The 25519-nt window shown below is 53.4% G+C and overlaps 6 protein-coding genes across 6 annotated transcripts; 3 read left to right on the top strand and 3 right to left on the bottom strand.

Annotated features, from left to right (window-relative positions):
* Positions 1-382: 382 nt before the first annotated feature.
* On the bottom strand, positions 383-1975 carry PG998_001866 (uncharacterized protein; the record flags this gene model as incomplete). Its single annotated transcript, XM_066868684.1, has 3 exons — positions 383-1399; positions 1473-1550; positions 1661-1975. The coding sequence occupies 3 exons, from the start codon at positions 1973-1975 to the stop codon at positions 383-385; spliced, it is 1410 nt and encodes a 469-aa protein (XP_066737099.1).
* A 2715-nt stretch (positions 1976-4690) lies between these two features.
* Positions 4691-5896, bottom strand: PG998_001865 (secreted lipase; the record flags this gene model as incomplete). The annotated part of the gene is made up of 1 exon (XM_066868683.1): positions 4691-5896. One exon carries the CDS (start codon positions 5894-5896, stop codon positions 4691-4693), a length of 1206 nt encoding a protein of 401 aa, XP_066737098.1.
* A 1517-nt stretch (positions 5897-7413) lies between these two features.
* PG998_001864 (uncharacterized protein) lies at positions 7414-12122 on the top strand (the record flags this gene model as incomplete). Its single annotated transcript, XM_066868682.1, has 2 exons — positions 7414-7752; positions 7821-12122. 2 exons carry the CDS (start codon positions 7414-7416, stop codon positions 12120-12122), a joined length of 4641 nt encoding a protein of 1546 aa, XP_066737097.1.
* Positions 12123-13624: 1502 nt separating this feature from the next.
* Positions 13625-16187, top strand: PG998_001863 (uncharacterized protein; the record flags this gene model as incomplete). The annotated part of the gene is made up of 5 exons (XM_066868681.1): positions 13625-13748; positions 13820-13915; positions 13971-15012; positions 15080-15745; positions 15797-16187. The coding sequence occupies 5 exons, from the start codon at positions 13625-13627 to the stop codon at positions 16185-16187; spliced, it is 2319 nt and encodes a 772-aa protein (XP_066737096.1).
* Positions 16188-17146: 959 nt separating this feature from the next.
* On the top strand, positions 17147-19163 carry PG998_001862 (uncharacterized protein; the record flags this gene model as incomplete). Its single annotated transcript, XM_066868680.1, has 5 exons — positions 17147-17215; positions 17294-17673; positions 17726-17899; positions 17951-18240; positions 18349-19163. 5 exons carry the CDS (start codon positions 17147-17149, stop codon positions 19161-19163), a joined length of 1728 nt encoding a protein of 575 aa, XP_066737095.1.
* Positions 19164-19381: 218 nt separating this feature from the next.
* Positions 19382-24881, bottom strand: PG998_001861 (uncharacterized protein; the record flags this gene model as incomplete). Its single annotated transcript, XM_066868679.1, has 4 exons — positions 19382-20290; positions 20345-21037; positions 21091-24457; positions 24505-24881. The coding sequence occupies 4 exons, from the start codon at positions 24879-24881 to the stop codon at positions 19382-19384; spliced, it is 5346 nt and encodes a 1781-aa protein (XP_066737094.1).
* Between the last annotated feature and the right edge of the window lie 638 nt (positions 24882-25519).

The raw sequence follows: 25519 nt of genomic DNA, 5'->3' as shown, positions 1-25519 counted from the left end.
TTTATATAGAAAAGCAGAGTATCCCCGGTGCCTTTCCACTACAGCAAGATGTCGACGAAAGGAGAGGTTGGAACACGCATTTGATTCCGAATGCGATATTTATGTTGTTATCCCTGGCATCTGGTTTGCAAAGATTGAAATCAAATCAGCTTGAGAGGGTACAAAATTCACTTCAACCTGACCGGCTTCTGTCTCCGACCGGCAGGCACCTTTATAGTGGGGCATGTCATCGATATGGATGGATCTTTTCAATCGACAGGACTGCATCCATGCATTGATGTTCGACAACAAGAAAATGTATAAATGGGGGGGTATATGTTCGCTAAGTGATATCTCATGACAAAGGAATAGTAGGGATCAAACGCTCTTCCTTGTTTCTCCGCTAGTGGTTGTCCTCCAGCCCAGTGACAAAACGTTTATCATAACCCCTGACCGGCCTGCTCTCCCCTTCCTCCATCAAGGACGGGCTTGCGGCCGAGTACCGCACGTTGAACTCGTGCTTCGTAAAGATTCTCATCTCCATAGGCTTCCCACCTTCTCCCCCAAAATCTCCTAAGTCTTCATGGCCGGGCTGGAGAATTTCTTCTACCGACTCGGAATATTTGTGTTTTTGTCTTGATACTGATGGCGTGCCTATCGTTGTCTCGTCGCCCTCGTCCCGCCCCGTCTTAATTATGGTGCCATGGCCATACAGACGGCCGCTTCCCGACTTGGAGCAGCTTGAATCGCTAATGTTATCATAGCTGTTGCCGTTGTGACGCTCGTCAGAAGCCCTCGAGCGTCCGCCACCGCCTATCCGGCCGACGGCATCCCGCCACGCGCCGGCCAACCAGGCGTCGAGGACGGGGAGCGAGATGGTGATGATGCCGATGGCGACGTCGAGCGAGGTCCAGATGAGGAGCTCGGCGTAGTCCCAGGTGAGGTCGCTCGTGAAGTCGGCGCGGACCAGGCGCATGAGGCCGCAAAGCACCGCAACGGTGCCGCTAGCCCAGATGATGAAAAGGCGCGTCTTTTTGGCGCGGTCCATGCGAACCCGCCAGAGGATGATAACAGGCGACGTGAGCAGCATCACTCCCTGCACCACGTGTGTAATGTTGAAGAACTTTCCCTGGATCCCCCCGTAGTAACACGCGCCCGGTTCCTCGAGCTGCCCGCTATACAGCCGATCCCACTGCGACCGGATGGGCGTACAGCTGAGAACATCCCAGAAGACGGCAAGGCCGATGTAGACGACGAGGGTGAATATAAAGAAGTCGCAGAACCAGCGCCAGAACTTGGAGATGTGTTGCGCAAGACGGCGTATGAATAAGGCGAGCGACAGTTTGGCGAAACCGACGGTCAGGTAGAACATCCATTTGTCGATAGTTCCGTAGTAAACGAATGTGTTGTAGTCCTCATACTATCACCCGAAGTTGTCAGTTAAAAAAGAACCATCAAGGTTATATTACGACTGCCCATCAAGCCCGACGTACTGTGGCGTCCCAAATGTGGTTTCCACCGCCCCTGAGCACCATTTGTAGTTGGCATATAGTGTATGTCAACCCAAAACCCTAATGCACCGACAACAACCAACAAAGTTAGCCTCATCGAACGTCCCAAGAAAAGAAAATAGAGATCCACATGGCAAGTGGGCAGACAATGCTTCACAAGGTAGACTTACGGCAGCGGCAATACACGCCCAGTCATCCGCTCCGAACCGAAGCTGGGTCATAGACACCCGCAGAGCCAGCCTCGACACCGTAGCCACCGTGATGGCGACTATGATGATGATGAGGCCGGCGATGATGCCGGGGGACTTGGAGGTATACACATATCCCGAGTTGGGCGGCTGGGCGGCCCGGATATAACCCAAGGCGGGATCGACGTTCTCGAGGCCGGCGGCGCGGAGGAAGCCCTTTACGATGTAGTAGTCTCGTTCGGTATTGGGCGGTTGGCCCACAAAGGCCGATGGGCCTTCTCCGAATATCATCGGCATCGTGATCGTCGCTGGCTGGCCGTGGGGCGGATACCCCAAGGTATTGTGTATGCCTTTTTAGTATATATAAATAGTGATTACGCTTTTTTTCTTTCTTCCCTTTTTTGCCCCGTATGGTCGCCGTCGATCCTCCATGGGAGGGAGGATGAACCGCAGGTCGCTATAATGTTGTTGTGACCTATCACCCTCAGCGTTCGAGACGGATGGGCGGCCGTGCAGTAAAGAGGAACAGGCTCAAGCCCGTTGGTGTGAAAAGGAAAGGAATGACATAGGACTACAAGCCCTGATAGAACCAGGGGTCTAATATTTGGGGAAGCGCAAACGGCGGTCGATCGTCTTGATATAATAACAATAATGGAAGAGCCTGTTTCGCAAGCTTGGTCCGGTAGTGCATCTGCAAGTGCCTTTCTCTTCATTACCGGAGATGACTAGACACCCGGAACATGGCAGAAGCCTGACACCTGGATAGCTGGCTCGACCAATCTGAGACGGGCAGCCACGATGTCTCGGAGGAGTATTCTGGAGCAGACAGGGAGCGGCTCGTCATGCCATGCCATGCGCATGCGCATGCACGCCGCTGCAGGTACATGTGTCCATCTTCCAACCCAGTCGCAACTCGGCCGCTCTGGGACCATCGGATTTGGATGACAACCCCGAGGGCTAGTTGCCGACGACTTACTGGACTGTGGCCTTTTGCAAGGTTCAGAGGAGTTTTCCCACGACTATACCGGGTCTGGGATAGACGAGCTGGCAGTTCTGCTTCGGCCGTGATTGGGCGGACAAGGGTGTGCCGAGGGTGTGCCAAGGATACCCAAGGAAGAACCCTGCTTCGATCTTGGGTGGCATTGTTCTGGAACAACAGGCAAAAGAAAAGCTGATCGGGCTTCCGAACCGGTGCCACAATATCATCTCGCCTGGTGATTCGTCCCCTTTGGCATACGACAATAACATGGTTCTGATTCAAGGGCAGACCTCGTTTAGAGTTCGCTTAATTCGAGTGCCGTGGCTGAACATTGGGTTCACTTTGGGTTGGCGGACGCGTGCCGCGCGCCATCCGGTAGTTCGCGCCCAAGACATAATATTCCAACCGTCCCGTTTCCAATATGTCATGCACAAAATATGCACAGATGTGCAGCAGAGACTCAAGACGACTGCCAGGTTGTCGGGTCGTTCGGTCGTCTGAAGATCACTGCCCATTTGACTGTTTCGTCCCGCTAAAGAAGAACACCGTCTGGAGGGTGGCAGGGAGTGAGATAACCGACATTACATACGACAAGTATGTAGTATAACCCCCATGTCGATACGTAGCATGGACTCGTCCAAAGTTTTGACCCGTCACCCCGTCAGTGACACACGATATCTCCTCACTTATGAAACCTTCTGCCCAGGGCTCGTTCGAGGGGAAAAGACTCGAAGCTTTGGCTCTCTTATTTTACGCCAGACATTCAATCTTCTTTTTTCCGAGAGAGAGAGAGGATGCTACATCTCACAAGTAAAAATATCTTATGGGAGTGGACCCGGCTGATGGAAAGCGCATCCCGCTGTCTTTCCATCGTCTTTAGCGCATCGGTGCAATCTTGTTTTTGGCCTGGGCCAGGGTCAGTCCCACGATGCCCGCGCAAGTTTTCTGATCTCAATGATCGGGTATAATCGCAGGTAGTATAGCTGCACTCTGCACTCTGCACTCAACATATTCGAGCCGCTTGCGTATTGGGCAAATCTGGCCGATGTTCTTCTGAGCTTGTGAGGTGGATTGCGGGTCGTCCGAATCGGATGAAACCGCACCTAGTGATGAGCCTGGTCAGAAACGGGCAAAGATGCGAAAGGACCAGTTGCACGTAGCTTTTCAAGCATCGCATTTTCTGTTTCGTTTTTATCGTCCGTGATATTTCCTGGAGACTGAATTGGGGCACTCCTGCAATAGAACAGCCCTGTTTTCCTTTTTTTTTTTTTTTTTTTTTTTTTGGACTATCCCCTGTTGGGAAGGTCGAACGATGGGGTTTGATCTCATTGTTCTTCGAGGGAGAGGTGGACATCCAAATCCCACAAGAAGCGCCACAGGGACGGGCAGTCCGTGTAACCCGCACTCGGGACGGCCAGCTTAACTATAGTTTCATCGGCAGAAGGTTGTACGGGCGCCAGCGGCACTACGTAGCAACACTGCCACCAAAGAACGCCCTACGCCTTACGACGGGGACGGGCGGCAGGGCTGTTGGAAATCTACACATGCAAATGCTGCCATCTGCATGGTCGTACGGGTTGCGTGGCCATATGGCATATGCAGGAACACGTGGGAACCAGACAAGCACACACACTCGATGATGCATTCCCGAACTTAGTCTAGGCGCGCCCAAAAGCGCGCCGTCACGGGGCGACGGGAAGGTTGTTGTCGTTCGACTGCTTTGTCTTAGCTGGGCCCCCAGCCTCGCCACGGGAGAAGCATCTTCTTATTCTTGCCTTGTCTGACTGAGTGTTTGCTGCAAGCGTGATAAATCCGCGCACAATGACTCTCGGGGATGCTATTTTGGTGTTTCCGGCGGAAAGTGTGTGATAAGACAATTGACCAGTTGGCTCGATCTTTAGACTGTTCTGTAGCAGCGAATCTTATGGATCTTTATGTGCAGTGCCCAGCTTTCTAAGTCATCGGGCTCATATATACATGGGAGGTATTAGGCTATAATGTTTGTACGTAGTTTGTACTGCTTAATGTCTAGCTTAGACACGGGCAGCTTTATTCGCGTCTTGTTTCTTAATCCACCCCTCGACTACCGCAGCAATGTCCATGTTATTCTTCTCCAGGTGTCCAAAGTGACCATTGCCGTGGATGCCCACATCGGCGAGCTTGATCCAGTCCGGGTTGCCGCCGGCCTGTTTCAGGAACTCGATCACGCAGTGGTCGTACGTCATGTGGACGCTGGCCTCGCCCGTCGTGCAGAGGTACGGCACGCTGGCGATCTTGGGCAGCCGGCGCGCAGGCTCGGCCTGCAGGTGACAGTTACGCAACGCCAGCGTGTCCTCGCCGACCACCTCGACCTGGAGCTCAGAAGGGTCCGAGACAGGCGGCTCGTAGTCCAGATGTGTATTAGCAAGACCCCAGGCACGCGCGGCGGAGCCAGAACCAAGTGCCGTGCCGTAGTTCCAAAACGGCTGCGTCGAGTGTTCCAAGTTGATGTTGCCGGCTACCAGCTCGGGGCAGTCGTTCGAGACCAGGATGGGGTACTGGGCGCCCGAGGAGTGGGAGACGAGATAGGACGCGCCGACCAACGACAGCAGCTTACAAATCGAGGCGCGCATCGCGTTCTCGCCCGCCACCAGGCTGGTGGTGTAGGGGACGGTGGCGTGGGCGAAGGCCTCAAAAATGGGATCGCCGGCTTGACCACTGCCAGGCCACTGGGTGTGCAGTATCGCTTGCGGGTATGTGGCAGCGAGTTCAGGCGCGGAGAAGCCGCCTTGGACAATTTCTATTGTCGTGCTGTTGGCGAGCGCGAAGTCGGTGGTGTCCTGCTGGGCGGAACGTCCTGTGGCGATCTGATCAACGAGGTAGACCATGTATCCTTTCTCGAGGAAATACGAGGCGAACCCCTTGCGGTTATCGGGGGTGTTGAGCCATGTCACAGCTGAGTTTGCGCCTCCGTGGAAGAAGACAAGCGGGTGCAGCTGCTTGACACCGCAGCTCGGGGTCAGTTTTTCAACGTAGACCTGGTCGGCGAGGATGTTGCCGAAGCCGCTGGCGACTGAGCGGCCGCCGACGTAGAAGACATCGCGACTGTATAGGGCTTCCGAGGACCGGCACTTGGGGCTGATGGCATTGACCCCAGTGCAGTCGACAGATGCCGCCGCTGCCGCCACCGGCGGTGGCACGGCATGCGCACTGACGGCGCCTGCAAGGCCGAGAGCAGAGACTACCGTGGGATACCGCATTATGTCTGTCGTTGGTTGGGTGAAGACGCTTCGAAGGGCAAAACCCCAGACTTCAGAGGGCAGATGATCCAAAGGCGTGGCGAAGAGTTAAGCAACCGACTGCCTTATTAAATAAAAGAGAGGAAGACGGGATATCCACGTCAAGAAATTCGCCATGCACCGTTTGAGCCCGGGAGGGATATTTTCAGAATGATAGTTCGTTGCCACGTGTAGTAGTGAAGAAACTCTAGATCTTTTATCGAGAACGAACCTGGGCTGCATACTAGACCATGAAGCAATTTAGGGCGTTCTCGTGTGAGGATTCATGGCCTCTCATAGTGGGCAACCTGCCAGGATGAGCTGTTCGCCCATCGGCAGATTGCCTGTAACGGGTGCTAGTCTGTAAGCATTGGAATGGGTCCTTGCCAGGTGGTGAGTAAATTAGCAGAGCATGACCCTTGATGTGTATACCTCTCTCTGCAGACGTTCAACTCGGAAGCCAAGGTGGTGACCACAGTGCTTGGGTTGAGGGTTGAGGGTTGAGGGTGAATGGTAAGACGGATGAAGACTGTGGTTGCTTATAATGTCTTGACAGCATTGTGCTCTTCCAGAAGTCTTCTACTCCGAGCCGTTTGAGGAAACTTGTTGGTGTTGGTTAATGAAGACGGCCATTGTGCGGACATGGACCCCTGAAAAAGGCTGATGCGGGGCCGCGCAGTGAAGACCCATCTCGAATAGGTGTGTACGTGTAGGTATATGTATGTATGTACACTACGGACGACGGACCATACCGCTGGTAGTCGCGCCGACAGCAGATTACTACCTAGCAAAGATTCATGCAGATGGGTTTCTGGAGTTTGTGGCCCAGCTTACAGAGGATAGCACACTCATTCAGATTGATGTTATTTAGCGTGTTCTTAAGGTTAGGCCCGGCCATACGATTTGGGACTTCTCTGTCCGGAAGTCCAGGAAGGCTTTGTGACCGAGCTTACTGCTAGAAGCTCGGGCCATTTCCTTGCCGTTGAGCTACGGTAGAAGCAGAGCTGGGGCCAATTTGATTCCAGCCAGTCACCACCAGTCACCACCAGTCACAACGCGTGCACCAATGATCCCGTCTCAGTCGTCCCGAGACGCCAATCGAAAGTAAAGTCGCGTAGTACGCTCTTCCATCTCGTCAAATCATCACCCAACGCCTGATGCGCCGCTGGCTCCAGACTCGTTTACCTTTCCTGTCGCCAATCCCCCAACTATCGAACGCATCGCATTCACTTTTGCAAGCTTTGCGCAACGCAACCAATACATGCACAATCTGCCTCTACATGCATTAATCGACCAACAGCGACTTGCAGGCGGCTAACAACTTGTTGGACCTGTCACGTCCCGCCTCGGGTTTTCCTTCGACGCCTCCCCGCGCACCAACCAAGACACAGCTCCCCTACCACTTACCATCACCACACTGCTAGAGACTCACGTCAATCAACCACCACGCGACCAAGTCGCCCAAACCCACCATCAAGCCCACCAACCCGTCTTCGACCATGGCGCGTACGAGGGATCAGGAGCCTGAAGAGGACGAGCAGATGGACGAGGAAGAAAAGTTCGATTTGCAGTTCAACGAGACGCTATCATGGAGAGCGGGCAAGCCCATCGCTACGAGCGAGCTCTTGCGCCGACTCGAAAAACTGTCCAAGGAATTGGTCGATATGGAGCAGGACACAGTAAATACGGAATCTCTCAATAATGTTTCCAAACAGCTTGCGTCGCACAACCTGTTGGCGCATAAGGAGGCTGGCGTGAAGGCCTACACCGCAGCCTGCCTTGTTGACATTCTCAAGCTATGCGCCCCCGACGCGCCATTCACACCATCACAGCTGAAGGTTTGTTGCCTCCCTACGCTTGCATTGCCTTGATCTTGTCGTTCCTAACTGGTGCGCGGCCATTCTAGGAAATCTTCAACCTCTTCATCAAGGTCGTCCTTCCCGCGCTATGGGACCCAACCCATCCCTTCAACAAGCAACACAAATATGTCCTCATGTCCTTGGCCGACGTCAAGAGTATTCTACTCGTCAACGACCTACCCAATTCCGAAGACCTTCTGCTCTTCCTCTTTTCCTCGGTCTTTGACGGCATTTCCGGCGCTGCAAAGTCCACCTCGGGCGAACAAGTAGCTAAAGACGTCGAGTACCATATGACCGAGATACTCGTGACCTTGGTCGATGAAGGCCAAGGGCTGCCGCCGACCGTATTGGATGTGATAATGGCACAATTCCTGCGAGCGGCTCCTCCAGGTGGCGCTAAAAACAAGTCCGAGGTGAATGGGAACCAGACGACCCTTCTCCCGAAACAAGAGCCTGAGGCTTATGTTATGGCAAAGACCATATGCAATTCTTGCCAGGATAAGATGGCGCGATACGTGAGCCAATACTTCAGCGACGTCATCATGGATGTGACAACTGGCAAGGCGGCTACCAATGGCAATGACGACGAGGGCGGATCAGATGACGATGAGCCGGCTGGCCCCTCCGAGTCCGACTTCAGAGAGTTGCGAAAAGCGCACCTTCTTCTTCGGGAATTGTGGCGTGCAGCACCTACTGTGCTCCAGAACGTGGTGCCACAGATCGATGCCGAACTGTCTGCCGACAACATTCAGCTCCGTCTGTTAGCCACAGAGACACTCGGAGACATGATATCAGGAATTGGCGCTGCTGGTCCGCCTCCTGCGCCTGCGTTAGATCCAGCAGCGTATCCGCCCCTCGGACTGGACGATGATGGTCCAGAGCATCCTGAACTCAGCATTCTGAATACACCCATATCACCTTTATCCTTTACGCAGACCCACCCTCAAGCCTTTCACAATTTCACCGGTCGGCGGAATGATAAGTCGCCACTCATCCGTGCCGCATGGACTACTGCGGCTGGCTACATTGTGGCAACATCAGCTGGTGGCATTGGTCTAAGCCGGGAAGACGAAGCTACATTCCTTACCGGCTTGCGCGACCGGTTGAATGACAACGATGAAAAGGTTAGGTTAGCTGCTGTTAGATCCATTGAGGTGTTCAACTTCAGAGACATTGTAATGAAGTTGGGAGTGAGTGGAGGTGTTGACAAGCCTGAATCCCTGCTCTCAACCCTTACCGATCGGTGTCGTGACAAGCGGCCATCGATTCGAGTTGAAGCTATGGCTTTGATCGGCAAGCTCTGGGCCGTTGCTACTGGCGAGCTCATGGCCGGGAACGAGATAGCTAATGTCCTCTCGAGCGTGCCGACATACGTTCTCAATGCGTTCTATGCCAATGACCCGGAGCTCAACTTGTTGCTCGAACGAGTCATATTCGACTGTCTTGTTCCGCTGTCCTACCCGCCAGCTAAAGGCAAGGGCTCCAAATCCAACGGGAATTCTCAGTCACAATCGCAGCTGGCAGATCAGGCTTATGACCCTGATAAGATTCGAGCCGAGCGGATTCTGCTCCTGGTGAAGTGTATGAATGACAAGGCGCGCCGGGCCTTCTTCGCCATTCAAACACGACAGCCACAATTTGCACTCGTTGTCGAAAATTACGTTCGCCAATGTGAGGCGTGGAATGGTGGTACCCCGGAGCGGAATGCAGAGATGACGAAACAGAATCTCAAGAAGACGATACACTACATCTGCTCTTTCTTCCCCGACCAGCCCAAAGTGGAGACGGACCTGTACAACTTCGCAAGTCTGAATGATCGCCGAAGCTATCAGTTGATCAAGTTCGTCATAGGTCTTGAAAGCGATTTCAAGACGATGTATCGTGCCATTAAAGAGTTCAACAAGAGGGTGCAAGGCTCTACCAAACCGCAAATCCTGGACACCATGGTACCTCTGCTTTACCGCTCGGCATATATCATGTTCAATAAGAGTCATCTTTCGACGTTCATTGAATGCTCAAAGAACGACAAGAACGGTCTCGGCCCTTCTGCCCAGCAAATTACGAACGAGATCTCACAGCACCTTCCCGACCTGTTCAAGACGCATATTGGGGAGCTATGCAAAGATTTGATTGATCTTGCTCCGACAGCTACCAAAGAGAACGATGCCAGTGTGGTTGAAACTTTGAAAGCATGCTCCTCTTATTCACGCAAGTATCCCGAAAACCTGCCTGAAGACAGGAAGTTCACACAGGCATTGACGAACTACACCCTCTATGGCCAACCCCCCAAAGCGGCCAAGTATGCTGTCAACATCCTGATGGCGCGAAAAAACGACAAGAGCATGGTGTCTGCTACAGATCTACTTGGTCGGATCACAAAGGATTGGGGCCCGGGCAAGCCTCATTTTCTGAATAAGCTGGCTGCGGTTAGCCAATTAGAACTGCTTGCGCCCAAAGTTGCTGCGGATGCCAATGACCAGATCATGGACATGGTACTTCAGAACGTCCTACAGAAGGTACGAACTGAAGGAAAGGACCCCGATCCTGATTGGGTAAACGAGAGTGATATGGATGAAGAATGCCAGGAGAAGTGTTATGCTGTCAAAATCCTCGTCAACCGGCTTCGCGGCATCCAACAGCCCAGCGAGGCGAAAGACATAACCCTGATGACGTTCAAGCTACTTCGTACATTGACTTCACGAGAAGGGGACCTTTGCAAGCCCGCGAAAACTCCTGCATCCCACAAGTCACGGCTTCGATTGCTTGCTGGACAATCGGTTCTCAAACTCTGTACCGCGAAACAATTCGAGGAACTCTTCTCTCACGTCGAGTTCAACAAGCTGTCGATCCTAACACAGGACCAATGCGCGGACGTGCGCCGCGGGTTTGTCACTAAGCTCCAAAAATACCTCGTGAACGGCAAGTTGCGGCCACGGTTCTACACCATGATCTTTTTGACTGCTTTCGAGCCTGTGAGCGAATTTCGACAGCAAATCGAGACTTGGATCCGATCTCGAGCCCGTCATTTCCGGGAGAACAAACAGACTGTGTTGGAGGCGACGATGGGCAGACTTGTCTCCCTACTGGCTCACCATCCAGACTATAACGACGACGCAAACGACCTGATGGACCATGGCAGGTACTTGCTCTACTACGTGAGTAATGTGACGACGGAGCAAAACTTCGGTATGATCTTCAAATACGCCGAGCGTGTGAAACAAACACGGGACGGTATCAATGCCGCCGAAAGCGAGAGGCTCTACGTACTCAGCGATCTGGCAACAACAATCCTGAGAAAGTGGCAGGAGCGTAGGAATTGGAGCTTCCAAGCCTACGCTGGCAAGATTGGTCTTCCCGTAGGATTGTATGCGGCGTTGCCCGACCACGCCACTGCTCAGACGATTGCCGAAAAACAATATCTACCCGAAGGCACTGACGAGCTTTTGGATGATCTACTGCGGTCTCTAGACAAGAAGAAGGTACGCTCACAATTACCTCCTCATTACTACCCCCTGCAGCTTGTTCTCAGAGTTGACATCATCGGCCCACAGAAGCGCAAAGGCACCGATGAACGTGGTGACGGGAATCAGTCCTCTGCCAAGAAGACGAAACTTACCCAGTCAAGGACTCCCAGATCAAAGTCCAGCAAATCATCAAGGACTCCCACAGCGAAGAGGTCAGCGGCTAAAGCCAAAGCACCAGGTCGGTCGAGGAAGGCTGCATCCTCCTCATCACCAGGGCCTGAGTCGGGTGAGCGCCGCCGCAGTGGCCGTAGCAAGGCAAACTCGTCGTATATCGAACGCGACTCGGACGAAGATGAAGATGAGATGCTTGAAGGTGTTTCCAAATGGGAATACTACGACAAAATGGGCAATAGGGTTAGAAATGAGGATGAGGATGAAGACTCTGAGGCAGATTCCTCTCTTTCCGAGGTCGAGGAAGAATCGGAACCGGAACTGATGGAGGAAGATGGCAACGATGACCAAGCTGGAGTGAAATCAGCACCTGACAAGGACGATGCCGAAGACAGTGATCTGAGTGAACCACCCGCAGACGACCCTGAGGGTGAGGGGGAACAAGCGGAGGTGGAGGAAGAGGCTGAGGCTGAGGCAGGTGCAGAAGAGGAGGAGGTGGAAGAAGAAGAGGAAGAGCCGCAACCTCGAGCCAGCTCACGGAAGGGTAGGAATGCTGCCCCAACAAAGCCTAAGACGATGCCAACCAAGCCAGCTGCCGCTAAGGGGAAGAAGGCGGCAGCCAGCAAGGCCAAGCCCCAGCCCCAGCCCCAGCCTGCTGTTGCCTCCGGCCGGGCTACACGAAGTCGAAGGGCTGCGGCCGATGATTCTGCATAATGTGTAGCCGGTCATTATGGAGTTTGATCCAACCGGTTCCAGCCAAGCGAGCCCTGCTCATCTACTGTTTCGTAGGTGGCGTATCTGACGAGATTGGTGGTTCCAAATTTTGAAATTGGGAGAATGGCACCTAGGCAAAGCATTCTAAGACTGCAGCCCTGCGTCAGTCTACACATCACGATCATATCTTGAGACTATCCTGTTCTACTGGAGCAACATCGGGTGGATGGTGGTATTCATTGAGCGATGGAGGCTTCGGTCTTTGAGCTCAGAAATGTATGTAGTGCGGTCATACCCCTTTCGTGTGTTCTATTATACCTCACTATCAAAGTTTTATATATTATTCTTGTGGTGGTTTATTCATGTCGTGGGTGGCTTTGGACTTTGAGCGTGTGTTTGTGTTATGAATTTATTTATGTTATGACACTGGCGATGAATCAATACCTAGCACCATCTTGGAGCGCATGTCCTCTCCTCTCACACAGCCGGTCTCTTGTGCTTACCCGTCCATGGGTTTCAAGGCTGTAGTTAGAGATGTCAACGAACAAGCAACAGTCCTTGATCAGGCTGGATGTCCCTCGTTCAAAAGCGAGATACTCGCCTACAACTGATATTCAGGGGCTACCACAGCAGAAGGCGAGGAGTCGACGGGCCAGCTCTACTGTACCCATATGAAAATCAAGGGCAATAGAATAGCAGGTGTGTATCTCTATGCACCCAGAGTATTTATTGAATGGTGTTGGTCTCGAGGAGTGGACCCAGCACCTGAGGCATCGAGAGTTGATAACCAAGAGGCCATTCCCCATCACCCTCCCATCGCTCCCCATTCACGCGGAGACCTAACAACAATTGCAGAGTTTTTTTTTCAATCAGCCAATTCTGGTGGTAGTATTTATTATTGTTTTCCAGCCCACCAGAAGTTGATTCTCCCGCGAACCCTCCTTCTCACCAACCTTGCCATCCACCACAACCGTTCCGCCGCAACCACCCACCCCATTCACTCGTTTGGCGCGTCCTTGTTAACATTGTGGTCTCCTGTTCTACATTCTCTTTTTCATCTAATAATCTGACATCGTTTTTTCCGCTCAATAAACCGTTGACAAGGTATGTACACACTGTTCCTCCACGACCTGCCTTCGTCCCCTTCCCCAGGACATATTTCCCCTCCTCGCTCTTTTGTCCGAGCACACACGGTTCATCTGTATTCCGATACAAAAAGAGCAGGTCCAAGGTAGAGGTTTGAGAAGCATCGTCGATGACAGATATTCATCTGTGTTTTCCTGCTTGTGAATCCACACCTTGCAACCTCGAGCCTCACCTCTCCCTCACTCCACCTCACCATTCATTTTGACACTTCACTTCATCCACAACTCTTTTCCCCTTCCGCACTTCTACTCACACACCGACCCAAACACAGCCGTTTGTTTATTTGTGTTCTTTGTGCTTTCTACTGACTTGCGGCGCCCAGCAATTACAACACAACACAACTCCGGCTTGTGACGATGCCGTTCTTCGCAACTCGCGAGACCGTCTTCCCTCCCAACATGAAGGAGGGAGCCGACTCATCCTTCTTCAGCGATGGCAACACCCTGACCACAAGCAGTGATGGAAGCAAGAAGCAGCGCGGTATGATTTTCTTGTTCCATCTACAATTACGTTCGGAGGTGTGTTCGACCAAGCTGACTTGTCAGATTTAGTTGCTCGTAGCACCCCTGTCCTTCTCACTTTCGTTCTGGCACTTGTGACCATCGGTGTGTCTGTTGCAGCTGGCATCTGCTTTGTTCTGCACATGCGTAAGTTATCCCAGCCTGTCAATCACATGTTCATTCTTACTTATTCCACTTGCAGATCTCGTTGAGAATGTCGGCGCCTTGATCGATACCAGCAAGGTTCCTATCGCTGCCGGCACTACCCAGCTGGGTGGCTTGGGCAAGCGAGAAGGTCAGCCTTATGGTTATCATACGACCGCTAGCACGACCTTGACCGTCTCGTCTGCCGAGACCTCTTCTTCCGAGTCTTCTCCTGTCGCTCTCACTGTCAGCTCGTCGGTCTACATCACTGAGACTGTCAGTGTTCCCACCACGATGAACAAGACTGGCACTTCATCTTCTAGCGCCCCCTCCACTGTGTCTGCTACTGTCAGCTCGTCGGCGTATGCTGCTACCGAGACTGGTCCTGCCCCGGCCTCACACCATGTTTCGACTGTTACTATCTGGAACAATGGCACCCAGGTAGTCACTGCAACTAACAACGGAACCACAGCTACTGTCTCCACTGGCTCTCTCACTACTGAGACTATGAGTGTTCCTGTCACGCTGACTAGTTCTGCTACGGCCTCACACCATGTTTCTACTATTACCATCTGGAACAATGGTACCCAGGTCATTAGTGCGACTAACCAAGGAGCTACAGCCACCGTTTCCAGCGAGTCTCTCGCTACCGAGACTGCGAGTGTCCCTGCCTCGGTGACTGGCTCTGTTACGTCCTCACACCATGTTTCGACCATTACCATCTGGAACAATGGCACCCAAGTAGTTACTGCATCCAACAACGGAACTACAGCCACTTTCCCCCGCGACTCTCTCACGACCGAGACTCCAGTTGTTGCGACCACTGTGGTCGTCACAGGAACTGCGAACGTCACCAACACCATCGTGGTCTCTGGCGAGGCAACCACTGAGACCTTGTTGCCCCCCGGTGCTCAGTCTGTGACCGTGGTCACCAGCTCCGTCCTGGGCTCCGACACTACTACTTCCACAGCTGAGATGACTTCTGGTGGTTCATCTACTTTTTCTGCATCGGTCTTAAGTCCCACTCCGGAGGTCACCACTGTTACAGCTCCCATCGTCTTCGGCAACTTGACTTCTTACAGTGTAACCACCGTTACGAGGTAAGCATGGAGCGCCTCCTCCCTCCAAAATATGCCGCGATAAGGTCATGCTGATATTGATATCTAGTTACGATGCTGTCAACACTACTTCCACCTCGTGCACTGCCGAGGAGGTCAGTAACAACTCCACCACGTCTGTCAGCAGCCCAAGCAGCAGCCACGGCGTCCTGACTAGCGTTCTCACCACACGGACTATCACCACGTTCGTCACCCCCACGGCTTCTGCTACCGTCTCTGTGACTGCCTCCGAGTCATCCTCCATGGAGCTGTTCACGAGCACTGCCACTGTTACTCTGAGTTCCGGTGTTGTCGAGACCGTCACTGCCGTGGTTACCGAGACTGTGACCGAGTCTTCCTCGGCCGAAGAGTTTACGAGCACTACCACGTATGTTCTCAGCTCTGGTGCTGTCGAAACGGTCACTGTCGTGGTTACTGCATCGGAGACCACTGAAGTTGCCACTGAGACGGGTGCTGCGACCGTCACTGTCCTTGTCACCGAGACTGCTCTTGTCACCGTGACTCAGTCGGCTGCGGGAAGCTGTGGTCCAAGCGACGCCACGGTGACTTACACGGTCGTGCCCATCCCCGCCACCACATCATCCGCAGCATTTGCTGCACAGGGTGGCGCTACGGATTCCCCCTCGGAGACTATTTCAAGCTCGAGCTCTGCCTCGTATGCCAGCTTGCCTCTCATTTCCATGGGCCCTAGCACCACTGCTCTTGTTACTGCCAGGTATGATCAAGGAAGCGGAAGCATTCCCTGCAACGGACACACGACCGATAGTACTACTTTTCCCTCAACGACCGAAGCTGTCGATGGTGCAACGGCATCTGCCTCTACCACCGACTCGGGCACACTCCTGTCACACAGCATTTCCGACTTGACCACTTCCTTCTCGGCTACCACAGCTGCCGAGAACGGCATGCCCACTGCCATGAACATGACCTCTTCGATTGCCGGCACAGGTGACTACCCTGGCACTGTTGCATCCAGCACGGTCACCGTCTATGCCAATGCCAGCAGCAGTGCGACTGATACGCCTACTCCTCCCCCCGTTGTCGTGTCAGGCTCCATCAAGAAGCCTGCGCCCTTCTACTGGGGTAGCGGCAATGGTGGCGGCTCTGCCAGCTGCGCTGTCATGTTGGTTGCCACCCTCATTCTTCTTTTCACCTAGATAAGCAGGCGTTATCTCGTTCCTGCTCAGCACAGGCACTGACTGCCATTGCCCATGGCCAACCCAGGTTTGGACTCCGGGTTGGCTGGTGAGACGTGGGGAACTAGAAACAACGCAAGGATGGTTTATTAGGTACGCTGGTATCCGCGCAGGGTTTCAGCGTGGTTGCAACGACATTGAGTCGTGGATATACTCTCTCTCTCGATTGCCCGTTGGCATTTGCATTTGATGTAGGATAGAACAGAAGGCCCGATTGGGGACCAAAAACACCAGCTTCACTTGTCCATAATTGCCGTGCCGCTGCACATACCTTGAAATTGCCGTGAAGACAAGGAAGGCGGCGAACCGGGATTATCTTGACCGAATGGTACTGGATCGTGGCAGTGCTGCTTTATGAGATCCCTTAGGCTAGGGAGACACGGCGGCAACGAATTGCTCCGTCTCCGTCGGAGACATACGCAATTCTTAGAGAGAGGCATCTGCAGCCTGCTGACGAAAACTCGCCTCTGTGGTCATGTCAAGTAGGGGTGAATCACCGACTCCCAAGGCGTTACTCCATTTAGTACTCTCGTGAAGACATTTGCTGCGATGGACTCGAGCGCAGCACCGCAGAGGAAGGCGGGCCCGCGGGCTTGTCTAACCTGCGCCAAGGCCAAAGCCAGATGCATCCCGTGCAACAACCCGGTGAAGTGTGAAAGGTGCGCAGACGAGTCCGAACTGGGCGATGCCTTCCTTGCAGTCCATGACTAACTCGGGAGACACGCAGATGTGATCGCCTGAGAAAACAATGCGTCAAGCAGACCCCGGCGCGCTCGAGGGCACGGAGAGAGCCCGGGCCCGCGAAAGTAGCTGCAGCGGACAGCCCAGCCGCGCTTGTTGGTTCCCCAACGGGACCCTTCTGCCTACCAGCGCGAAGGACGGAAGCTTGCGATGCGAGGATGCGGCATGGCATCTTAGTTATGTTTCCCGAGGGTGCATCCTCGGGCCAAAGCCCGAGCGACAAGGCTGGGAAATCGCCTGAGTGGCCAGTATGTGAATTCATCATGCGGTGCAAGACATCCCGTTCCCGGTATGGGCCGCGGTAAAGCTGAGCCTCTTTGCAACAGGAACTGTCTCCAGGCATCAACAGTCAGTCTGATGAAGGAAGCAGGGCTGCTGCTGCTGCTGCTGCTGCTGCTACTGTTGCCACCACAACACCTTCGGCCTGGCCACGAGGCGAAGAAGCCGAGCAGCTGTTGGACGACTTTCGGGAGAACATGATGCACCTGTTCCCGTTCGTCATCGTGCCGCCGCCCATGTCGGCCGCCCAGCTGCGCAGCGAGAGGCCAGTGCTCTGGAAGGCCGTCATGCTGCAGGCTTGCCACCTAGAAGGGAGCCGGCAGGTCTTCATGGGTCGGAAGCTGCTCCAGGAGCTGAGCGAGGCCCTGTTGACGAAGCCGCGGAAGGGCTTGGACGTACTTCAAGGATTGTTGTTATATGTGGGATGGTATGAATGGACCGGCCACTGGGTTGGGATACTGGATGTTAACCGTTCCTAGGTTCCATTACGCCCTGAGCACCTTTCAGGTCACCAATCTCCTGGGCCTTGCCCGCTCCCTGTGTACCAGCCTCGGCTTCAACGAGAACAAGACCGAGATGGAACCGCGGGACTATGGAGCTGTACAGCTTGAACAGATGCGCGCCTTTGCGGGCACGTACTACTTGAGCACATAGTAAGCAAGGGAGAACCTGGCCGATGCCTGTTTCTGACCTTGGCCACACAGCACGTTCCTGACAAGCAAGCGGCCAGATGCAGTTGGCAATACGGCCTATTTACAGGTTGTGAGTCGCATCATTGGCGCCAAGGCCGAGTCTCCGACCGACGCGATGCTCGTGCGTCTGCTCGAGATCCAGCAGATGGCCCATTCGATATCCCTGACTTTCGCCGACGGCAGCAACAGCCTGGCGAGACCCCAGTTCTCCGCACTCCCGTTGATAATGATGGTAAAGGGGTTCCAGGCTCAGATCGAGACCTTCCGCTCGAAATTGCCTGCTGGGTGTCTCCGAGATAGCCGTAAGTTGTATTTTCCCGTTTTCCTTCCCTTCACCCCCTCTTCCAAAGAACGGCTGGCAGCAGTGTAGGTTCATGTAGCAGCTAATACCCAAACCCTTCAACAAACAGCTACCCTCATGGCGCACATGCAGGTCGCTGAGATCCTGCTCTACGAGGTCGGCATGCAGGAGAGCCTGTGCGAAGCCGACGGCCTGACCTGTCTCGACCGCCTCGAGCTCCTCTGGTCGTTGTTGGGCGTCTGCAAGGCCAACCTCGCACTGCGGCTCGAGGAGAGGACGCCGAATTGTTTCGCGCCCCGCTTCCTCGGCATCTCGAGCTATGACTTCATGTACGCTTTCATCACCTGCCTGAAGCTGACCAACCTCGGCGGGGTCCCCGGCTGGGACCCCGGCCACGTCCGCCGCGACTTGAGGCTGGGCGACCTCATCGAACAGTTGAGGGGCCAGATTATGAGCATGATTGAGCGCCGCGAGAAAGGCGGCTTCCATTATTGGTCACCCGAAGAAGACCCCTATCGCCGGCTTATTGATCTGCTAAATGGCTTGAGGGGTTTGCTGTTCGCTACCGGGTCACCCATCGTGGCAGCAGCAGCAGCAACTCGATCACCGCAGTCACAACAACAGGTACAGAAGGAGGGGAAACAACAAGAACCTGACCAGGAAGGGGATGGTGTTGCACAGATGCCCACTCCTTCGCTCCAGGACACCGCGCAGGATAGCAATAGTCTGGGCGAGTCCCTCGTCCTGGAGGCAGAAAGGGCAACGGCAGTGACGGCAACAGAAGAAGGCATGGGTAGTGGCGACATCGTTATGCAGACATGGGAAGAGGCCTGGAGCGACATGGTATATAGCGTAGATGACTGGGGCCAGTCGACGTCCTTTGCCTACGACCCTCCCCTCCCCTTTGGGTTTCTATTAAGTTGAGTCAGACGCACTGTAAAATAGGCCAAACAATAAGTGAATGCTAAACTCTCGACTGCAAAGCTTGCGTTACTAGGGGCCATGCGCGACTGAGTTCAACGGGCTTCGAAGGATGGGAAGGACATGATTTGTAGTAGCGCTTTCCTATTTTTATATGTGACCAAGCATATGTGCCTAAAACCCGACTAAACAGACAGAACCGGCTGTTAATGATTATCTATCTACTGCAACATGGCATCGAGAGACTCGCCCAGAATCTCCTCAATGCCCACGATCCATCGCTGCGTCTCCCTCTCGACCTCCTCGTCGTCATCTTCCTGCAATTCGCTGATGTAGGGCAGCATCTCGGGCAGCATGGCGAGCCAGTCCTCGCCGAGGCGCTGGGTAAGGCTCTGCTCGGCCTTGACGGCCGCCAGGCGCACCGCTGCCGTTTCAGACCGCAGGTGCTTGAGCAGGGTGCCGTTGAGCTCCTTCTGGTGCTCCTGCGAGTCGGCTGCGGACGCGAGCTCGACCACGGCGGGAACGAGGTACGTCTGGAGCTCGTGGCCCGAGTAGGGCAGAGCGAACTGGGCGGCAAGGACGGGGGCGGCCTCATTGAAGTGGGCGGGGGCCTGCCAGAAGTCGTCCTGGTCGTGCTCGAAGGACTTGGTGAGTGTCTGCAGGACCTTGCGCCAGAGGTCGCGCTGCTGCTCCAGGTTCTGGGCGTTGGTGGCCTTCAGCACTTCGACCGAGGGCTCGATGGTATACGATGCGTAGCTCGTGACAATCGAGCCGAACCGGTCGAAGAAGGCATACAAGAAGTTGAAGACGCTCTGCAGACGAAGGTTACGACCGATGACGTCTGACTTGGGGAGATCGGAAGAAGCCCAGACCAGGAGCTGCGAGAAAACGGGGCGGAAGGCAGCATCATTCAGCTTCATGATCATGCGAATGGCAACGGCATTGACCTGCTCTTCGACCCGGGCTAAACCAGAGTTGCTGGAGCTACCGTCATCCTCGACATGCTTCACCCGGCGCAGATCGAGGGCAGCCATGAATATGCTTGAAAGGGAGCCGACACTCTTTGCGATATCGGCCTTGGTATGCTTTTCAATGGCCATCCCAAGGATGTCGAGATACTCTCTGATTGCCTGGTATTTATTAGCATTTGTTCGCGGTACCGGGCCGACCATATGTGCACTTACAGTAAAGCCAGTCTTCGATGCCACAAGCCAGTTGGTCTCGAGTGCCGAGAACATAGACTTGCCATCCACCCGCTTGGCGATGAATTGAAGACACTCTTGCCGCGTGTCGTTGGTTTCGGAATCGAGCTTGGCCTCAGCAGAAGCGCTGGATATAGCAAGAACTTGCTTAAGGTATTGCGTAGAGATCACGTAAGGCAGGTGTTCAGCAAGCGCAGTGATGAATCTGTAGGCTGCGCTATGAAGCTTGGTGTCGTTGTCTGACTCCGAAATACTGTCCTCCATGTAAGACAGACACTTCGAGAAAGCGACAGGCAGAACCTCAAGTATACCGTCTTGCAGCACATCCACAATAGATGCCAAACACAGGAGTGCCATTTCGCGGAGCTTGTTATCGGCCTGGCCGAGGCAATGATCGCCGGCGATGATGGCTGCAGCCGCAGTGACAGCCTCGGGATCCTTCTTGCCATATTTCTCCGAGATCTTATCAACACACTCCACGGCGACATACTTGTAAAGTACATCATCGGTGGTACGGATGATGGCAGTGAGCTGCGGCAGGAACGCAAGTATCGCGGTTCTCGAATTGGCATTGGCTTGGCTCTCTTGGTCAATCCGCACCTCGACGGCTCGCAGTACCTTACGACGGACAACAATATCCGGCCGATCCAGCAGATTCTCAACCGCTTTGATGAACTCCCCAATCGGAAGAAGGTTGAGGAGTTTAGGAGTGTGTCGCCGCAACGCACGTGAAGAGTGTGGTGGGGTTTCAAATTCTCTGCCAATGACAGCAAATCTTCCAAAAGGGTAGAATACAGTTCACGAACCCTGGCGGCATCCATGTCGTCTGCTTCAGTGACTTGCCGGATTTGGGCTGTCAGCTTCTTGCTAGACAAGAGTTGAGGGGGTAGATCAAGTAACGGGGCTGCGATCTTCTGGGGGTCCCGGTTGCCCTCGTCGCCTATTCCAAGAAGCGAAGCCGACAAACCGGGCTTAGGCTTGAATAGGTCACCAATGAGATGGAGAAGCTTGATAAGCGAATGAAGCCCGATCTCAACAGAGAAGTAGTTGAAGATTCCTGTGGAAAAGGACAATACGTCTGCAGTTGGGCCATACTTGTCTGACAGCATGGCCAGTAGTGCGAACAGGAAATCTTCCGCCCCGAGTGTCTCAAGCAGCGATATGAACAACCCGAGCCTCCGGTGAGTAGGAATGTGCTCATACGCGGTGACGAAGCTCAGTAGGAGCTCTGAAGCACCCGCGATAGGACTTTTCTTCCCCTTTCGAAGGGATTGAATTAGTGGAGGCACGACCTCCTTGACAATCTCATTGATGACATGTGCCGAATAGTTGTCATTGTTTCGGAGGGTGGAGCTTCCCATGAACGTGAAGATGGGCATGACGCTGTGGAGAACCAGATTAGGGGCAATCTTGGCGAGGCTTGCGACCAAAAGAAGAGCTTTGTTTTGGACAGCAGGACTGGATGATCTCTGGATGCAGTTGACCAGCAAGTCCCCATAGCCTCCGGAGCTGTCGATCTTGAATTCCTTGCTGTCTTTGTGGGTTTCGAGGATGGAAAGTAAGCTTTGAAGAGTAAGACTTTGTAGGTAACCCAACTCTGAACCCAAGATGGCTCTGTACTGCTGCAGTTGCGACAAAGTATTGAAGAGAGGCTTGAGTAGAGAGGGGTGTTTTCCAGCTTCCGGGCCATCCACAAGTTGAAGAACGAAAGTGACTTGCTTCAACGCCAGGCTCAGATCCGGCACTTGGATATTACTCCTCTCCGAAGTGGAACTTGTGCGTCGTCGTTTATTGACCGGCGGCTCTGCTGCCAATTTGTCAGTGCCCTGCAAAGAGTCCAAGAAGTTATGCAGAACCTCAGTTGGCAGTTCCACAGTTCTCAACAGGTTTGCAGCTTCAGTGGTTATGAGGTCTCGTTCATCCATGGGAGCTTCCTGGGCCAGGGCCAGTAGCCTGTCGGCGGCAGAATGCTTGGCTTCAGTCTTCATTGCAGGCCACATCTTTTGGATACGCCCGAACAATACTTGAACAAGACCATCTCGTGCACGCAGATCCAGGTTGTTGATGGCTTCAAACAAGAAGTCCAGACCAGCATCGTCGTTCGCTACTACGATTTCGGCGACAGATTTATCCAAGCCCTGAGCATCAATGTGCTCAACTTGGCAAAGGTCGTTGGCAGCATCTGCGGGCAGTGACACCCACCATTGTAGGAGGGGAAGCAGCATCTCAGTTCGGCTCGTACCCGAAACACCCTTCACTTGGTTCAAAGACCGTAGAAGACGCGATTTGACAAGCAAAATGGGCGTTTGAATGATATGGCCAGCCAGGCAAATCATGACGGATAGTCTTGTGTTCTGGGACAGATGTGCCTTCTTGTCCTTAGAAGCTCCGTCAGACGTCCTCGACTTGCTGCTATTGAGGCATGTTTGGATAACGGCATTGACGTGATCGGCGTTGAGAACACATTCTTCCAAGGTCGGGATCAAGACACTTTGCAAAAATTTGCGGCTCGTTTCTGATGACATCCACTCCATCGCACTTGTAGACTCGTACAGCTTATTGCCTCCCCATCGACTCAACGTTTTAGTATCGTTTTTGCCGTAATGTTCGTCAATGACCGCCAACAGATCTGCAGCTGCACGTCGTACCTTTCTAGCTGGGTCGTTGAGAGCAACAATCGAATACGGTATAAGGGCCTGTGGGTCATACTTTTCACACTCAGCAGACTTCAGGCGGTTCTTAACCATTTCCAACGCATTCACCCGTGCCAACGCCGGGTAAGGTCCACACCACATTCGCGTGAAGAACGTAAAAAAGAAGGGGTTTGAGTGTGCTTCGCTGTGCTGTAAGGAAGCCACCTCCACGAACTTTGCCAGGTGTTCTGGGTTGGTGACCGCGGTCATATACACAGAACAGAGATCGGCGAAAACGTCAGGGGGTGATGACAGCAAGCAAGATGCCGTTGGGCCTGCTCCTGGTTGATTAAGACGGTTGAAGCCGGTCTCGAAATCCTCGGTAGGTGCAGAAACCTGCTTGTTGTCATCGCCGGCCATTTGTACATCCCCATCAGGCTGTGTAGTAATGGCTTTGGGCCTTATCTCCACATCAAGCTTCATCTCGAGCTCCTCAATGTCAACCTCGAGGTCTGCAATAGCCTTGGTGAAGACTTCACCACTGCTGCCGCCAGTGTGGGATAGGCTAACAATGGTCGAGGCAAGTGCATGCCTGGCTTGGCCTTGTTCCTCTGTTTCGCCATTGATCCTGTGCGCAGCCAGCAGAAGCGATTTGAAGATGACACCACGCTGCAAATCGCTCAGGAGATCTTTCAGAATAATGGATTCAATAAGGGGGAGTCCACGAACTTCAGCCTTCTTCCATACCCGCTCAACTGCAGCAACGCAGAACCCATTGCATAGCCTCTCGGTATTGCATTCTGCAGGAAGCTCGTCAAGCATTTTTGGAAGATCATCAATATCGAGGAGAGCCTTTGTCACTTTTCGTGACAGCTGCTTGGAAGACCGATATTGGGCAAGAACGCATAGCGTCGCGAGACCCGGCCGAACAGTCTTGTTTGTCCACCCAATAACGAGTTGTTCCATCAGGGCAGTTATTGCTTGGTCTTGGAGGTTGCCCTTAGCTGCTAAAACGTACACCACGGTGTAGCATGCAACCTGGATCTCGGAAACTGTTTTCATGACCAGTGCTTCGCTCAGTACGGGGCCGATCTGGTGCATTAAATCCTGGTCGTTGGTCAGCTGGATGCTGCGCCGGCCAGAGCGCATTTTGTCCAACATTCCATTGACAGCCTGAGTCATAAGATCCCGCCATAAGTTGATCAAGGCAGCATGGTGCTGCTGGTGCCTGCATGCCTCCAAAGTGTATTCGGAAATCGATGCGAGGAATTCGGAATGGTTTGTCGCTTGGAGCACAAGAACAGATTTCGGAAGCGCGGCTCTCGTGCGTACGTAGGGGTCCAAGAAGCGGTACTGGTTCGGGAGAGTTGTGGGAAGTATAGTCAGAAGCTTTACGAAGAACAACTCGGTATGGTACGGAAGAAAAGTGGTGATCAGAGCGACGGTATTATATTCGTGAATTCTGGGAAAGTTAGCGTAGTTGAGACAGACAGACGAATGTATGCCTACTTGAATCTTCGCACAAGCCACTCGACGGCATATATAGCAGGGCTGATCCTAAGTCGTCCGCCAACAAGGCGAAGGAACGATTCGATCTTCCGATCCAACTCTGCATTCTCGCCGGCGCTCATTTGCGTGCGGTCCTCATCTCGGCTTTGCTCGCTGAACAGAGTAGTGCTGAAAGCAACGAATCGGCCGTCAATTCGGCACAGTTCGTCGTATTCTTGGCGACACTTTGTGTAGAGCTCCTGGTAGTTCTGTGATGCCGCCTCACGTGCACCGGATACCAGAGACTTCGCATGGGCAGCTTTTTGCGCCTTCACGTCCAGGGTCGCCTTGGAGCTGGCAGCTATCTGCTGCAGCTGGGCTGCAAGAGAAGTCGCCATAATTCTGGCCTTCGTCTAGCAGCAATCCACTCACTGGTTCGTCGTGGTCATTGAGACAGCAATAGGAGGCAGATGGAAATGCGATGAGGTGCCGATATTTTGGAAAGGTCAGATGGTCGGGATCTTGCGCTGGCTTCCGCTACCTGCACTTACAGACAGACTTGCTTGCAGCTTATCCAGGAACTTTTTTTTGTTATCGAGATTTTGCCGGCCGTTAAGTTTCACCGACCAGGACCCACGCGATAAGCTGATCATCCTATGGACTTCTTCAGATAAGACACCCCTGCTTGGCTGCCCCACGCTCTGCCCCTCCTGGAGAGGAGCCCATAATTTGGTGCTACCGAAGTGACAGGAGGTAGTAGGGTAGGTATCGCATTGCACATAGGATGGAGATACAGGCCAGATGGACGGGTGCTTCTTGTGTATTGAGTATCGAAAATCTTCATGTTTGAGTATGTACGCACGAGGTATGGGAATGTTTGTAACCAGTGTTCTGCTTGACGGATTCGTTCCAGTTTGTCAAAGGGGGTGTGTAATTTACCTTAGATCGAGCCTATAGTGTGGTTTCAATAGCCAACTAATAACATATTCAAGCCATATCAATTGGTGCCAGAACTTCACTAGGAGGTCAACTGCTT

Source organism: Apiospora kogelbergensis (assembly GCF_038363985.1).
Source record: "Apiospora kogelbergensis strain CBS 113332 chromosome Unknown utg000001l_segment0_segment0, whole genome shotgun sequence".
NCBI lineage: Eukaryota > Fungi > Ascomycota > Sordariomycetes > Amphisphaeriales > Apiosporaceae > Apiospora > Apiospora kogelbergensis.
The sequence above is the reverse complement of the archived record's forward strand: the minus strand, read 5'-3'. Positions and strand labels throughout refer to the sequence as shown.